General features: G+C 42.7%; 1 protein-coding gene across 16 annotated transcripts in view; it reads right to left on the reverse strand.

Moving 5' to 3' along the window:
- Nucleotides 1-17,975, reverse strand: part of BRSK2 (BR serine/threonine kinase 2) — a 410,538-nt gene that overhangs the window by 85,193 nt on the left and 307,370 nt on the right. For all 16 annotated transcript variants that reach the window (XM_081840494.1, XM_081840500.1, XM_081840499.1 and 13 more), the window contains exon 5: nt 6,980-7,096. In XM_081840494.1, coding sequence (XP_081696620.1) covers nt 6,980-7,096 — 117 coding nt within the window. The remainder of the gene's footprint in view (nt 1-6,979; nt 7,097-17,975) is intronic.

Consider the following 17,975-nt stretch of genomic DNA (forward strand, 5'->3'; position numbering starts at 1 on the left):
ACAAAAACAGTTAGTAAAGGACTTCTCACCAGCCACACCATTTTTATAATTGTTATTCTGTAGAGAATGCTTCTTTGAGGATTTGGTTTAGGGTGGAAACAAACCACGCAGATGTGTCAACTTCATCATAGTTACTGCTCACTTTGAGCAGAGGGATTTTGTGTGAAGCAGCACAGAGACTTAGTGCTACAGCTTGTTTCCCAATCAGCCGGGCTGCCCGCAGCAATTCCTTTATATCAGGGGACTCATTCCCCCACGCAAGCTATGATAAGAAAAAAGGAGAAGCGGTAACTGTGCAAACTGAAAATAAAAAAGGATTGGGGGAGAGGAGTTAAATTTCCAGGAGATTAACATGAGCAAAAAGGAAGTGAGAAAATGTCAAAACCCTCAAAACCTCTACAATTTCCAGGCCTAAGGAATGTTGGCGACTGGAAGGGAAATAGCACCTCTAATGCTAATTAACACGAGGCACAAGCCTCTGGGAAGTTCTCCTGCTCAAGTCTTTACTTTTTAAAGAGAATGTTTGCCTCACAGAGCTGTCCAGCTGAGGCTCCTAGCTCACCTTGCTTCTCTCTTGATGGTTAATCCCAGGCATTGATGGCCAGAGAATCTTTTAACGGGACCTTGTTGCATCTATTTTATATATGTTGCATCAATTTTATTTTAGATATTTTACAACCAAATTATAACTAATTATATCATAAGAGAGATTAGAGATACTTGGTATATATTTGCACAATGCATTTATGTCAGAAGACCCTTTGCATGCCATTTCAAGATCCCACAGCCCCAAGCAAAACCCCTTTCCTTCTACAAGGTCAGTTACATTTATATAGCCATTATATAGCCTGGACTTGAATTAGCTTAGATTAAAATGAGTCCAGTCCCCACTTACATGAATATGCATTTGTGTGTCTGTCTGCAGCAGAGAGAGTGATACATATCATAGACACAGGCTGCAAATACACCAAGCATTTAAAGTACATCATTTCCCCTAAAGAATCCTGAGAACTGTAGTTTGTGAAGGGTGCTAGAAACTAAATCTGTGAGGGATAAACTATAGTTCGCAGGATTCTTGGGGTGGGGAAAGAATAATGTGCATTCAATGTATTGTGTGTAGCTCCAGAGCAACGATGTATACAAACAAGCAAAGCCCCTTTACTCTAAGAATGCAAAAAAAGTGCAACAGCCACAACAAGGAGACCAGATATGATCCTAAGGCATGTATGTGCTACACATTCAACCCAGCTTCAAGTATATTTGACTGTCATGTTTCTCATCCAAAGGACCCAAGTAAATGCAGTTATGAATACATTACAGTAATTCCTGAGTCTGCAGGGGGTGTGGAAGGGGACAGTTAAACCACAGTCATATGTTAGGTAATATTTACAAACTTCTTGAAGATGTCTTAGGACCTGATCCAAAGAGGCTTGTGATCTAACTAAGGAAAGCAGGGGACAAAAGGAAGGAAAGCCCATCATTGCACCAGCTGTATCACTGCAGCTTTGTTGGCATCCTTCTGTCTCGGGAAACAATGGAAGAGCACACCTTTGGGGATGAAGTCAAACCATTGGAGAGTTGCCGCTAATTCCAGGTCAACATAGGGTCTGTGGCAAAACAGAAAGTTACCGTATCCCAGCCAGATACCTTCATCATAACAAAGCCATCCTGACTTTCCCCCTGGTGACAGTCAAGCACCAGGGGGCTATAACTGGCAATCTGCAATATCATAAAAGCATCATGCGGTGGAGAAGTGGCTCTGGGACAGATGGGAGAGCCTTCCCAGCATTTAATTGCCTTGAATTTTCTTTGCCTGGAAGGTAAAGGCAAGCGAGAGAATGAAGAAATCTGAACTAATAAAAGCTGCATCGTGCCAACTCCCCAGCTCCATCCACTCTCTGCTGTTTGCTCATGGGCCTCCCTGGCTCTTGGAGAAATGCAAAGTCTTGCTGAATTACCCCTGTGCCTCAGGGACCAGCTCATCAGCATGAAACTTGCCCGGGTGTGTGATTTCTACAGTAAGCAGAGCTTCAGGGGTTGCCATTCTCCCAACAAACCTCAAATGTGGCACATTATTCCCCTCAGTTGCATGTATGTGCGTGCACATGTTTAAAACTGTTCTGCCCTCCCTATGAAGATATGAGCGGCGGAGGGTTCCAGAAATGAGGGATTTATTACGATCAAGGCTTGATGTGCAGTCAAATCAGGCAGTGGCAAATTATGTCAACGAAAAAGCTAGCCTGCTTCTCCTCCCCACCTTCCCTATTCAGTGTTCTCTAAGATATATATAAAAAAAAACAATCAAGACTGCACTTTTTATCGTTTCCTCCAGGGATGTTTTTATCTATAGACATCAGCGTTAGAAGCAAACACTCTGTGCTGATCTAATGAATAAATCCCAGAAAAAGCTATAACTGAATGATGGAATGTAAAAAAGTAAAAAAATAAATAAATAAAACCCACAACAACAAAAAACAAAGCAGCAGCTGCCTAAAGGTAATGTTCAAGGCTACATACTACAGCCTTTCTAAAGCCAGCCAGAGGTGGATGACCTAATGGATCCTTCCCTAAGAGAACACTGGGATGGACAGGCTTGATCTGTATAGAAAAGTCTTTAACAGAGCACTTGAACTCTTACACTCCAGCAATACAGAATATCTGCTTCGCTGCAGCATCAAACACAATTTGATCCCTACAGTTCACCAAATAAAAGTTAACTGGAGATTCCTTTCGTGGCCATCAATAGCGCATACTGTTATCCAACACATATTTCCTTTCTCTCTTTCTCTCTCTCTCTCTCTCTGCTAGAAAATCAACTTCTGAGCACACAGGAGTATGTAGCTGTTAAGATTTAATGGCTCTTTCAGGATTCACTTGAAAAAAAAAAAGATGTCTGCAAGCACTGGCTCCACACTGAGGACAAAGCATAGGCGAAACTGTTCCTGCGAAAAGCTCTGATGCAGGTTTAACTAAGGGCCCTAGGAGAAGACTGGTCAGAATTCTGATTTCCCCTCCGTCCTTCACCCCCCTTCCCACGTTTGAAATTGTGTGGCACGACACTGTGCATCCCTCACTCCTCCCTTACCAGATACAACAACGCAAGGCACCAGTATCAGCCATGCTGGGCTACATGCCAGGAGAATTAATGAAGTGGTGTAATAGCTCACATGGAGGCCTAGTGATGGTGCTTAAAATGTATCAGCAAAGCAGGGGATTGCAGAGCTGCTGTGTTGTGTTTATTACATTCACGTCTCTTCCTTTCCATTGATTTCTTTATTAGTGCATTTTAAGGCAGCAACACGGGGCTTTTTTCTGCTCCAGGCTCTGAGGTTTGAATTCCAGCACTACCCACAGATTAGCACGTTTGCCCTCTGAGATTCTAGGCTGGGCTGGCAGTGCCATCTGCTACATTACCTGCCTGTTAGCTCCTAACTTGTATGAACCTACAGGGCAATCTAAAATTGGGAAGTGATTTTTTTAAAAAAGAGGGGGGAGAGAATGCTCCAATAGAACTACATAGATTCTTTCATTTGAAAAAGAAGGTAGCCGTGTTGGTCTGTCATGGTCAAAACAAAATAAAAAAATTCCTTCCAGTAGCACCTTAAAGACCAACTGAGTTAGTTCTAGGTATGAGCTTTCGTGTGCATGCACACTTCTTCAGATACACTGAAACAGAAGTCACCGGACCTTTCTATATAGTGAGAAGGTGGGGAGGGGTATTACTCAGAAGGGTGGTGGGAATGGGTGATTGGCAGATAGCTGCGATGAGCCTGTTGACGACTCTTAACGACTGCAATAGGTCTAACAGGAAAAAGCAAGGGGTGAGAAGGTGAAAAATGGCTTTGTCATGTATAATGAGATAAGAATCCAATGTCTTTATTCAAACCAGGTCTCTCCATAGTTTTAAGTTTGGTGATAAGTTGCAATTCTGCAACTTATCACCAAACTTAAAACTATGGAGAGACCTGGTTTGAATAAAGACATTGGATTCTTATCTCATTATACATGACAAAGCCATTTTTCACCTTCTCACCCCTTGCTTTTTCCTGTTAGACCTATTGCAGTCGTTAAGAGTCGTCAACAGGCTCATCGCAGCTATCTGCCAATCACCCATTCCCACCACCCTTCTGAGTAATACCCCTCCCCACCTTCTCACTATATAGAAAGGTCCGGTGACTTCTGTTTCAGTGTATCTGAAGAAGTGTGCATGCACACGAAAGCTCATACCTAGAACTAACTCAGTTGGTCTTTAAGGTGCTACTGGAAGGAATTTTTTTATTTTGTTTTGAAAAAGAAGGTTTGAATAGAGCAGAGGCAATGAAAAACAATGAAATGGAGGGTGGCTGACCTTTTAGCCCTTCAAACGTTGCTAGACTACAGCTTCCATCACCCCTGACCAGCATAGGGAGGCCACAAGGTCAACATCCCTGCTATGGTGAATCTGACTTAAAATGTGGTTCAGGAGATAAATGGGAGAAGGCCTTCTTGGTAGTGGCTCCCTCCCTGTGGAATGCCCTCCTTTCAGATGTCAAGGAGATAAAGAACTACGTAACTTTTAGAAAACATCTAAAGGCAGCCCTGTATCAGAAAGTTGTTTATTTTTAATATTTTACTATGTTTTATATATGCTGTAAGCCGCCCAGAGTGGCTGGGGAAACCCAGCCAGATGGGTGGGGTAGAATCATCAGCATCAGCATCAGCATCATCATCATACCATCTATGGTTCTGCTGCAAGATATGTGTCCAAAGTAGGGATTACCAAATGATGCCCAAATTGCCAAGACACTAACAGTTAAGAATGAGACCAAAGCAGCATAACAGACAGACTAAAGAGACTGACAGGCAAATCCCAAGCAAAGATTAAAATTAATGAGCTTGTTCCCACCCTCTGCTCACCAACATGCTCATAAACTGAATGGGTTCATGGGCTCAAAGGAGCCATGTTGAAGTTTAAGACAGTGACATAATAGTTATTTCCATTGCGCAATGTGTGTGCATTCTGCATAGCCCTCTACATGAAAGATGAAGTGAGCTGGTTAGCATAGCTGCCATTCCAATTTATGTGCTCTTTGAGGGATATTTTGAACCCAAGGAAGCCCCTGCTTTACTCATAGACCCTTCCTAAGTCACCTTCCCCATTTCCATGTCCCTGGATACTCTAATGGTCAGGTTCCCCCACATGACCTCTTTCGTGCCTTAAGATTGTGTGTGATCAGAAGCTATTACAACCAGCACCTTCGCAGTGATGGTACCCTCACTGTGGAGCTGCTGGACAAGTCCCACCCATCTTTTCAGGAAATGCATTGTGACTTTTTTTATTCAGGAGGTCTTTTAGCTGCTGTGTTGGAACTGGTTTTATATATGGGGTCCCGCTGCTTGATCTGTGCAGCTGTTTGGTTGTTGTTGTTGTTTTGGTCTTTTGGTGTTTATATGAATGTTGCTTCAGTTGTTACATGTGGATTGCCTTTATTTTTATTGTTATTTTGTAAGCCAACAAGGTCAGTTGGTGGGATATTAAATGTTCTGCATAAGAAGAGTATGTTAACAGAATCCATTTCTGCTGAATGAGTGTTCCAGGCAGTGCTTTTTTTTGGGGGGGGGTACTCAAGGGTACACAGTACCAGCACCCTTTTTTCTAGAAGAAAAGCACGGCTTCCAGGTAAATATTTGAGGAACATGCCCTAGAAAAATATGGAAACTCTCTTGCCTCTGTTCTCACCTGGGTTGTGTACCATCCTATGGGCTTGCTGTTACAAGAAGCAAGTTAAATATCAGTAGTACAAACTACAAGTCTCTGCATTTGCTGATGTGTGCCACTGATGCCTACCAGACTGCTTCCTTTCCAGATCTCTTTGCAACCATGAGAAAGAAAGAAAAAATCTTGGAAAGTGCTGCTTACTGGACAACAGCAGTGCGGTCAGTCGAGTTCTTCATTACTACCAGTAGGTGGTGGCAGCGTACAGAGGTTCCATAAATAGCAAGTCTAAATTCCTGGGGGAAACCTGCAATTGAGTCTCCATAGTAGTCTAAACACAAGGGAAAATCTGGCTATTATAGTCTTTGGGGATTTTAAAAGCATATTTAAACAGCTCTGCTTTCTATTTTTAGGTGTTTTGGGTGGGGATTTCTCCTCTGCTGTAGAAACTCATAAATGCATATGCCTGTAGGCTTTTAATGGTTACATTTGAACTGCAATTCATTGTATATATACAGTATGAAACCAGAGGCTTTACCGCAAAGGAAAACAAATCTTTGCTTGTTGTGGTGGTGGTGTGTTGGGTGCTTTTAAAAAAAAGGTCTCTTATGTAAGCGTGTGTAGGAAGTTTCATTTATTTACTGCAATGCATGCCACTCTCTCCCACTGTGAGTGGAACAGCGTGTGGAAGCCATCTCACAAAAATTCCAAAGAAATCTCTCCAGGACTTTTGCATTAAAAAAACCTCGGATTCCAAGCCTGGAAGCTTGATGCTTATTGTTTTAAGTTAACAAAAAGCAGTGCGGGGAAGGAATGTTTTGTTATAGGTGATTGAGGTTATCAGTATCCCACCTCTTAACAGTCCAAGCTGTTTCTTGTCAAGATGAGATGTGGTTTTCATTTCTGTTAGGAAAATTAACCTCTGTGTTGCACTAGGAAGTACATACTGGATACTTGCTTTTGTGCAGACAATGTACCCTGGCACTGCTGAACTACCAGGAGCCCATCTACATCCTGCCCCCCCTCCACAATACTGCAGAGTCTTCTTAAGATGGGAAGGAAGGAATATAGCATAAGAAAAGTCCTGCTGGATAAGACCAAAGGTCCACATAGACTAGTGTCCTGTTTCCCACAGCAACAACCCACTTGCCTCTGGGCAGCCCACCAACAGCACAGGAGGGCTATAGCCCCCTTCCATGCCACCTGGAATTCTGATTTGGTCATCAGGACTAGTAGTCACTGACCTGCTAGCCACCTCTGCTTTATGGCCTCATTGCAACTTACCCACAACTTGTTTCAAGCAAACTGTCGCCGACTTGCAGTGACGCCATCCCAAAGTCTGCTATCCGGATGTTATTCTTTTCATCCAGCAATAGGTTTTCTGGTTTTAAATCCCTGTGGCTGTGAAGAGAGGAGCAGGTCATGGGTTAAGAGAGAGAGCAGTCCCTACTCCTCAGGCAAAAGCCTCCTGGCAAAATATGAGGCTCATTTGCTCTGAAATTGCTTCCAATTGATCTCATTGGCTTGGAAGAAAACAAGACTCAAGGGTTACTTCCTGCCACACTTCTCTCTGTTTTATATAAAAGAAGAAAGAAATGGGGTGGGAAGATGATACTTTTGAAAAGAGTTATGGGATTGGGATAGATATCCTCTTGGAGTACTTTCCCGTCCTGTGATTCTCAATTGTAAGACTGTACAGGAGAGGGGTTGGTTTGCTGAGGATTTTCTCAATGGTCCTGGAAGAGTAGCCAAGAACCTACCCTTTCTTAAGGAGACTGACCCAAACTCCTGGGCTCTTCTGGAAGGAGAGACCTTCACTGGGAATAAAGGCTTAGCTTCTCTCTGGAAGATTTTGGGATGTCTGCTCTGAGCCTCCACCTATGCTCCACCTGGTACATGTGTATGTAACTGCAGATATTACAAAACGCCAGTAAGTCTCCCTTGACATTATTCCAAAGGAAACCAAACCTGGGCAGCACTGGACACCAAGAGTTCTCTCCATTTGTTGAACCGGGGAGTGCAAATCAAATCAAAAGTAGCATTTCAGGATGTTGATGGATTTGGCTTGCTTATAACAGCGACCAGATGATGACAGCATGATCTATGCCCATTCTAGCTGATGAAAAGAAAACAAGGAAGATTGCTACCATTATCAGTGCCCCTTCCAACACCACCCATCTCAAATAGACAATCACTCAGCTCCTTGGTGCTGACTATCCACTATGAGTGCTATTCCCAGCTTTTCTTTTCAGGGAATGATAGTTGAGTGGCTGGTCGCTCTGCAGCTCCAGGATCAGTTGGATGTTGCCTTTCTCACTTTGACCTTAAAGGCTTGCCTACACTTCCATTTCTCTTGCTGCACCCCAGAAGAAACCTACTCCTTACTGCTGAATCGGAGAAAACCTCAATTGGGTTTTCTGCAGACTGACATTTGCTCAAATTCAGCAATAAAGAGAGAGTTCACCCAGGGAAAGTGGCAGGGCAAATGGAAAACTGCTTGGACCCATGCCTAGAAAGCACAGGTCAAGCGAAAAACTCTCAGACCCATGCTTTCTAGGCAGGGGGGAAAACAAAGTGTGGACGAGCTCTGAGCTTGCTGGTCATGAGTTTGAGGCAAGGAAAGAAGGGCTACCCTTATGCTATTCATATAATCAGTTATCAGTAATCAATATATTCACATATGCTCACACATAATCAGGGCTTACAGTATTTTTATAATCCATTTTGAATCAAAGGAAAGCTTTTGCCTTAGCTAACTGCAAACTGCTTGGAACAGCAACTTTAGAACTGACCTTTCCCCTAGAAACATCCTTGTACCCTGAACAAAGGGGAAGACATGAATCAGAGACACTGGTACAAAATCCCCCTCAAATGCAGGCTAAATTAATCCACAGAACAGGAAGGGCCAAACCACAAAAACTCCCAAACTCCCTGTTCTGTCAGAACTAGGGAAAAGGTCAGATTGTGCATCATTTGTGCAGACAACGGAAAGCAGAAGTTGGGAGTAGAACTCTGCGCTTGACCAGGAGCTGAGAGCATGGCAAGAAGCACGCTAATTGGCTAATTTTCGCTGGCGTTCGTGACTGTCTCATGATTGTCTCATGATCTGTGATTTGCTGTGATTTGCTCAGGTATAAAGTCCTCAGGATTTGTGTTTCTCGGGGTCCCAGTCCTTTTGGAAGAGATTCCAACTGGGTCCTTATTACTCAGCAATAAAACCTCACCTTCTCTTTCTCCAAGCTGTGTCTGCCTGATCCTTGTTCACTCTAAGTGGGTACCTACCTTTCATGTGCTACAAGTTCACTCATAGTAACTGCATCCCATTGCTCCTGGCAGGACATCTAGCAGCCTTTGATAACTTTGACTACTAGGATTCTTGAGGTTGGAACCCAATAGGTTGTCATAGAACACTGACTCCACTCTTTCCAGGTAGGAGGATTATTATAAAGAGTATGACTGACTTGAAATTATTGGAATAGTCAAAACACACTTCAGCTTTTCAATGTGGTTTCCACAGCAGGCTCAGTACCAACACCCCTTTTCTCGTAAGTCCTGGACATCTTGGAGTGAGCTGTGAAAAAGTCCTAGTGATTTTTTAAAAAGTCTACAGGGAGCTTCGCAGTGCCTGGGCTAGCCCATCCCAGTTCGATGAAGCTGCACACTTGGACATGAAAATAGAAGCTTAACAAAAATGTAGCTCAGAATAATGAGCAGTTGCTAGTCATCCCTTGAGAACATCCCTGCAAGGTTCCACAGTGTTTGACTCATCTTCTCAGGGTGAAATTTATATCTGTCTAGATAGCAACACTGCCTTCTAAAAAAATAAGCTTGTTTATTGTTTTTTCTGCATTACGGAAATTATTGGGGTAAAAACGACTATTTAATGAATTGGTGAACATTAACAAAAAAGAAAAAAAAAACTTAAAACCAGTGGTGTGTAACTGTTAGAAGTCAGATTTCCTCAGGGGTAATCCTTTGGTGGGCAGAGCCAGAGCCAGTGACCATCAGAGCCAGAGACAAAAATTAACTAATTTCACACTGGCTTCCATAGGTGCCAATGTTATGGGGCCCTGGTCCCTTGCCCCCCTAAAATATTTAGGGGGAATGGGCCTGCCCAATATTTTCTGCAAGTTGGCACCTCCCTCCCTCTCTTGGGCAGCCACCTCCTCTGCAGCCGGGTGCCACCCTCTTTTCCTGGCTTGTCTCCCAGCTTCCAGTGTCATTTCCAAGCAGGGCAGCTGAGGAAGGGCAGGCAGGCCAGCAGGAGAGGCGAGCGGGTGGGGATGGGGGCTAGTGGGCAGAAACTTCTTGCATGAGGGGCAGGGGGTGAGAGGCAAGCAGGTGGGAGGAAGGGGAGGTCTGGGCCCAGTTGCACACGGCAGAGGAAGGTGCGCTCCACAGAAGTGTGGGGATGCAGGGAGGAGTGTGGGTGGGTGCCCTCCCCAAATTTTATTCAAGTTGGTGTCAGTAATGGCTTCCTCAGATTATTATTATCAATCCTATGCAAGTCTACTCAGAGGTAAGTCCCACTGGGTTTAAAGGCATTCTCACATAAGTACACCATTTAAAAAAAAATAAAAAGGGAAAAACCAGAACAACATAGCTGCTGATCTGGAAAGCAAGTGAAAGTAATTGCTTTCAGACTGGTGTGCTACACACACACACACACACACACACACACATGAAACCTAACAATTTCTTCCCAGAAATCCCCCCAACCCCCATCAAATGCTGTTTTTTTAAAGCCATCCATTTCTTTTTATCAGATAAATTATTTCAAGCAAACTGCTGCGGACTTGCAGTGACACCATCCCAAAGTCTGCTACATGGCTGCCCCCTCCAGTTGTTCTGAAACTACATGGACAATGTGTGTGGGGGGGGACAAGGAGGAAATGAGCAGGAAGGAAGGAACAGAAATGGGGCAGAAAAATGGGGCAGCTTTCCCCCCTCCTTTTTGTTTTGCTGAGGGCTGCATAAAATGATGGAGGGGTTCCATATGGCTTCCCCACCTACGCTAGGATCATAAAAAGAGCCTCTTGGAGCATGTCAGTGGTCCATCTAGTCCAGCATCCTGTTCTCACAGAGGCCAACCAGATGCCTGTGGGAAGCACCCAGGCAGGGCCTGAGTGCAACAGTACTCTGCCCACCTGTGATTCCCAGAAACTGGTATTCAGATGCTTCAAAGCCTTACTTTTGGGAAAGGGGGAGCAGATATTGAAGATCACAAGGGCATATCATGTGACAAGCATGAGGTCAAATTTATGGTTTTTCTGTGCACATACATTTCTGTAGTGAGGAATGTTTGGAGCAATTTTCAGTCAAGAAACAATACACAGTACTGATTTTCATATATTGTCACAGTAAATGGCACAGCTCAAATGTGTTCTGCTGATGCCTCAGATAATCATTTACCCATGACAAACTAGGAATGCGGACATGTGCTAAGGTAAGTTCAGCTCAAAGCAGAACTATTATTATTATTATATATAAAACATCTACATTGTCCGTCCCCCCCCCCCCGTCTCTATTTGCTAAAAACCAACATAAAAGGCAGAGAGATTAGTGGAGCAATGGATGTTAGATGCAATTTCTTTAAGAGTCCAACAGCCTGGATGATCTAATTAATATGGAAAAAGAACCCCCTTGTGCTAAAGTGAAAGAAAACAAAAGCAAAACCCCACAACATGTGCTAATTGCTCAGCATTTAATGGAACATTGCAGGATAAATGAACTTCATTTGGTTTCTTTCCAGCTGATCTCTCTGGTTCCATGTATTACATGATAGGTGTCACCTCCTCGGTCTGTAGGTGAAAGAGGACACAATACCCTTTCATTGTTCTAGAGACTGAAATGCTCCTGGGGCTTTCTACACATTGGTTGGAAAGGAGGATTAAATAAGGCTTTGGTGAACGAGTGAGGGAAAGTGCTTCATACAGAGCCACATATGCCAACAGGGAAGATGAAAGAAGAAGAACTATGCAGTACACCGCATATCAGAAATGTTGTTCCAGCCCCATTTAGAATGGCAGCTAACAAAGGCTGAGGATAGTAGATTTGCAGATCCTTCCTGAAGCATGGCTCCTAAAAGGATATTTCTGTAAGTATGTGGGCATGCATGTATGGAGTGCATATATGTGTGTGGGGAGGGGGAAGCAAAAAACTCCCTGATCATGAAATCTTAAGGTGCATAGTCCAGAAAGTGGAGGCTTTTTCCTGCATTGCACACATCACAGTATATAATCAAATTGCACAAATGGATCTATGAGTACTTCTGCAATATGATACCAAGTTTGATTTTATTTTGAATCAGACTAATGCTCCATCTATCCTACCCCTGTCAACCTTGACCAGAAGCCTTCTTTAATTATCTCTCCAAGAAGTCAGGCAGTCTTAAAAGGAACATAGGAATCACAGAATCCTAGAATTACAGAGTTGGAAGGGACCACAAGGGTCATCTAGTCCAACCCTCTGCAATGCAGGAATCCTCTTGCCTAACGCAGGGCTCGAACCCATGACCCTGAGATGGATGTTTTAGCGCGGCAGCACCTACACTTTGGAACTCCTTGTGTGTTGACACCAGGCAAGTGCCTTCCCTGTACTCCTTTGAGCACCTGCTTAAAACATTCTTGTTTAGGTAGGTCTATCCAGACACATAGATGTTGATGTGCTTTAATCTTTTACAGTTCATTTTAATTATCTTTTAAATGTTTTAAATTACTTGCTTTTAACTGGGTTAAAACATTCAGGGGCGTTAATACAATAAAAATAAATAAAGATAACAAAAAAGAGAGATGTTTTCTGCTTCCATAGCCTGCTTCCATAGCCTACTGATCTGTAATGTTCTGAGCAGATGATGTGGTCTCAATGAGAGAAACCATCTTGTAGTGGTAGTCAATTGATAAATGTCTGTACAATGTTGGAAGGGGTGTGTGGAACCAAGCGCCTTGTGTTGCATGGAGACTGGCCTTTGCTCCATGTAGTGGAACTGCCTTAAGTCTGTTTCTAAATGATGCTTAACATTTTGTGAACATCTCAGACTCTTTGACTCAAAAGTCTGAATTCTCTTTTAATAAAAGGTATGTGCGTATGCAGTGGCATTTTACAACAAGTTACAGCTTGCAGAATCAAAAGCAGCTCTTTTCGTTTCGCTACTGTAGTACCCTGACATACGGCTTCGAAATCAGTCCCCTCCTTTTAGTGTGAAGGATGCAAACAAAGCTCTTATTCCTTTTTCGTTTGCCCACACATGAACACATACACAAAGATTACTACGAGTCCTGCCTGTATATCTCAGCAGACATGGCCTCAGGCGATGGAAAGGGAAGAGGCTCAAGTAATTGTCATTTATCAATATTCATGCAAAATCCTGTATCACCCTCTCCAAGTGCTCCCCCCTAATAACCTCTCATAACCCAAATAAAAGTAAGATGAAAACAGAATCCTGCAACTCATTACCAGAGGGAAATTCCTCTCAATGTTTTCCCTCCCCTATGGAATAATTGGCATTATTTATTACCACTGAAGCCTAATCAGGTTTGCCATGGGGCCTTTCCTGTAATCATACTTTTATTTGTCAGCACTGCAAAACCAGAAGGGAAAAGCCAACACACTCACACAAACAGAAGCTGGACCAATCGCTGTGCTGCTTGATGATGTCACAGCCAGCCAATCCTGACTCCTTTAGCTGTTCTCCCTGCTCTTCCATGCAGACTCCTCTTAGTGCTGTGTGGAGTTTTTACTTCTTTTCTCACAAGAGGGAATGCCTTCAGAGGAAATCTAAAACTGGGGCTCCTCCTCCCTCACAGAGCTCCCCCAGGCTCTAAAACACCATTCCCTGTCAGCTCAGCTACCTGATGCAAAGGAAACTAGAAGAGCTCTGGCCTCTCCCCGCCATTGACTCACCTAATGGGATGCTTATCTCCCAAGGCTGGGCAGTGTTTTTAAAACAAGATGCTGATCCAATGTGCCAGGAAGAATATGGTTTTCCAGGTGAACAACCAATGTTGGATATGTATGTGCATTGTTCCTTTAAATGCTTTCATTTCAAAGTAATTTGGGCCAGTGCTTGAATGACAGACCAGCACTGGGTTGTCAGCTTTTATCCGCTTACTGGGAACGTTGTCACTATCTTAATATATATTTGCAAGTTAACATGCACGATGCAAAACTGGACGTGCCTATTTTTTACCTCTGGGTGCTTCGAAGTCTTGGGCAACCATCTTGTGGCAAGGCAATAAATCACAGGAGTAGAGTCACTTTGGGCCTCATTTGCTGTGCTTTCTGCAGTGAGGGAGGCCTTGCTTGGGAAGGCAGTTCTCTCACCCTTGTAACCCATGAATTGCTCTCTTGGCAAGCTGATCCAAAGATAGAGGATATTCCTGTTAGCCCCAGATTTGACCTCTCAAGTCTGCTGGTCAAGCCATTTCCCTAAGGATCCCCCATGTTCAAATAACTGCACATGAACACAGCAGCTGGAGATGAAAGCGCACCAGGCACCCTAATGTTACAAGCTGCAACTGATGCTACAAGCTTGCAATGTTACAAGCTTTCCCAGACAGCGGGGAAATGTTTTAGCCTCAATACCCAAGGTGTCTCTGGATTTAAAATTAAGACTTATACAACAGAAAATAATATTTTGAGTTTATGGGACTCCTTTACAGTTGTATATATATAAAAAGGGTTAGCTAAGATAGCTCAGTGTTGGAGATGTGGCAAGGACAATGCCTCCCTGAAACATATGTTTGTACAGTGTTCTACACTTTTTATGTTTTGTGAGAAAGTGCTGGACTGTGTAACAATGACTGTGCAGGAAAAGTCAAATCTTTCAGGGGAAAATATTCTATTGAACTATATACCTGCAGTGTGGAAATTATCAACGGGACAACGAAAATGGACTTTGCGTGCCCTAATGGAGGCCAAGAGACTGATATTGGTGAACTAGAAAAATATAGATATCATACCCTTTAATCAATGGATTGACGATATGACATCACTTACAACCTATGAACAGAATGCCTACAGGTGCAGACTTTGCTTGGATAAGTATGATAATATTTTGAAGGGCTTTATACAAAATGTAGTAGGTTATTAACATTTATATATGTATTAGGATAACAACACTATACCAATTTTATATAAGAATATATATGTGTGTGTGTGTGTGTGTGTGTCTTTGTTGTTGTTGCCCCCTTACTTTTCCTTATTTTTTTCTGTATCACTTTATTTCTTTTAATTGAAATCACTTCAATACAATATAAATATTATTTTTAAAAAATCAGGAGTGGGCAAATAACTTCTTGTTTCAGGAAGCCTTTGGTTATCATCATTATGCTCATCCTACTGATTTCTGATGTTGCTGGTATAATTTTTTTTAATTGAAAGAATAAGCTCACCTGGAGGAAAGTCAGAAAACTCTTTAAAACAAAATCTTTTCATTGACCCAAACCATGAGTGGATAAGCTTTTTCATTCAGAGACTGTTTTGCCAATTTAACATTGGCCAAGAGAACTCAGTCTGCAAGTGCTCTCTCTCTCTCTCTCTCTCTCTCTCTCTCTCTCTCTCTCTCTCTCTCTCCTTCCTTTGCTGCACACACATTAAATTTGTCCCACTGTTATCTCTGATCAGATTTTTGAAGCAGTACAGACCCCTGCAAACTTTGTTCACCAGCAGCAGAAATCTCAGCATGGCCATGACTGGACAACCAAGCAGAGTAGAAGATATGTAATCTTGTCAGCCCCTGACTGGCATTTAAAACCGCAAATTATAACGCCCCTCTCCCAAACTAATCCATGCTCCCTGCCACCCAAACTGCCTATTTCCAGTTTTTCGTTATGAAGTGTCATAAGCAGCACCATCCTGGGAACTGCAAGGCTCTCACAAAGTGACCATACCAGGTGAAAGAATAACACAAATAGTTAAGGCTGTAACAAAAAGAGCTTTCCCTCACCAACCAATGAATGCAAAAAGAGCCTTCCCTCACCAATCAATGACTGCAAGACAGAATCTATTTCCTTGAATCTGCTCCAATCAGACTTAAGAGTTGACAGGAAAGTACAGGAAAGAGTTGACAGGAAAGTATTGTAGTCGTGGACGGCAATGTTCCAGCTCAGCTTCTGTAGCAGGGTACAGGGGACTAGATTGTTCAACCTGTAATTGGGTTCACATCCATGTTCAGTCCTGTTCTGACTAAATGGCTTGGGCAAGTTACTGGCCCTCAGTCTCAACCTGCATAAAACAACTCGGTCTAGAACAATGGTAAAACAGAACAAGACCATATGAGGACATGGCTAGAATATTTCTCTGTTCAAAACTGGAAGGAGGGTGGAGAGTGGAGAGGGCTGGCCTGGGCCATAGGGCAAGTTGACTTAGATCTCCAAAGTCAAACCCCATTACTTTCAACTCAACTGTACCACCTCTGCCAAGCAACAACTTGAAAAACAACAACAACCCCATGGCTTATTAAACTAAGGCACCTTTGATCATGTAAGTAATAACCTGCAGGCCATTTGTTAACCGTGGAACTGTAAGTGTCTGCTGGACTGATGAAGTATCAGTCTAAAGGACTTATGAGTTTGGTCATATAGTTTAATAAGGAAAAATCTCTCGGCCTGATCCAGCGGCTACCAAAGTAAGTGGGACTCTCTCCATTAATTTTAATGAGTTTCAGATTGGACCCTCAAGCTGTTATTGATTTCCGTCAGCTCTCCCTTGTGCTCTGTTGACTGTTATAAACCCATCTGTGCTACTTGCCTATTTTCTCTGGACTTGGCATTCAATCTACCCCATAACCTGTCACCACTCTTTTCTGTGAGCTAGTCTACACTTGTAGTTTAGTGCAACCCAAAGCTTGTGTGATGTGGATTCACAATGCATGCAACACCTCTAGACTGTCCTTGTTGCTTTTTAAGAAGCAAACCCTGTGCTCCGAAATCAATAAGATATTCTTTATCAGAAAAAGTCTGCCCCTCCCATGCTTCCTCTGCACATGACTCGCTTGCCTGAAACACCCCAAAGAATGCCTTTTTACTCTCCCTCTCCCCAATCTCATGAAGGAATGTGCAACTGTACAAAAATCATGCTGTAGCTTTATGCAAATGTGTAAGCAGCCCTGCATCATAACACAAACCTGGAGGAAAATAATTTTGACTGGCAGACCAAGGCATTGAAGGAGAATGAGCTGAGGACACAGGGACCGATCAGAAAGGAAAATCATGATAGAAGGGCAACTTTTCTGTCATCACTCACTTATGTATCTTAAGTTTGGGTGAAAATCACTCTATTTCAAAGTGGTACAGTTTAAACACAAACACAACTTCCAGATATACATCAAAAGCTGCACTCAGATCCTCTTCTTCCTCAGCCCACCCTACACGCAGATGTTGCAGCTCAGCTACAGATTAGTGTTGCAATCCAGTGCACATTTTGGAGTAAGCTGCACTACAATATTTGCTTCTGAATAATGATGCACAAGGTTGTGCTGCACATCAACTCACCAATAATCTGTACAAGCTTTACATTCTACCTATGCTTTATTTCCTTTCCCTTTCAAAAGAAAGACGCAGTCCGTCTATATAGAAGTCTGCCTTTAAGACAACGAGGCTCCCCTTTTTGTTATGGGTATATCAGGACTGTAGTCATTCAAGGAGTGTCTTTATAATCATTGCACATTTATTACAAGGCATCAGCAGTGGTTATGCAATGCACACTCTTCATCTTGTTGTAGTCTTTACCCTATCAGATTTAAGGATTTTAATGCCATCTGTACTGAGAAAGAGCCTTACATCCATTATGTAAATCACCATTCACAGCCAATCAAATCTTAGGAAACAACATTACTGAGAAATAAATGTATGGTTATGGGTCAGTAGCTGAACAGAAACTTTGCATTCCAATTGGTGGCAAAAACTCAATTTCAGTGTAATTTAAAAATTACTCAAACTTGTTAAAGCCCTAAGTGGAAACTGGTTCAATTTAAAACATGGCCTGTAAGTTAACAGGTTAAACCACATTCAACAATTAAATCATCCAAGTGGGTATCAATAACAGACTGATAAAAGAAAATTACTCCCTGCTGGAAAAGAAATTAAAGGGAATAGTGAATCGAATGCCCAGAAGGGGTCTAGGCAAGGCTGCCAAACACCAGAAGGTTTTCTATAACCCAAGGATGCTGTAAAATGAGTTTGTTGAATTGGTAATTGTCCCAGGTTTCTTCAGGGAGAGGGCGCAATATGACACATATTATTCTTATTTATTGGCAAATGCCCCCTAGATCCTTATAAAT

This window comes from Podarcis erhardii, assembly GCF_964252035.2.
Source record: "Podarcis erhardii genome assembly, chromosome: 1".
Lineage (NCBI taxonomy): Eukaryota > Metazoa > Chordata > Lepidosauria > Squamata > Lacertidae > Podarcis > Podarcis erhardii.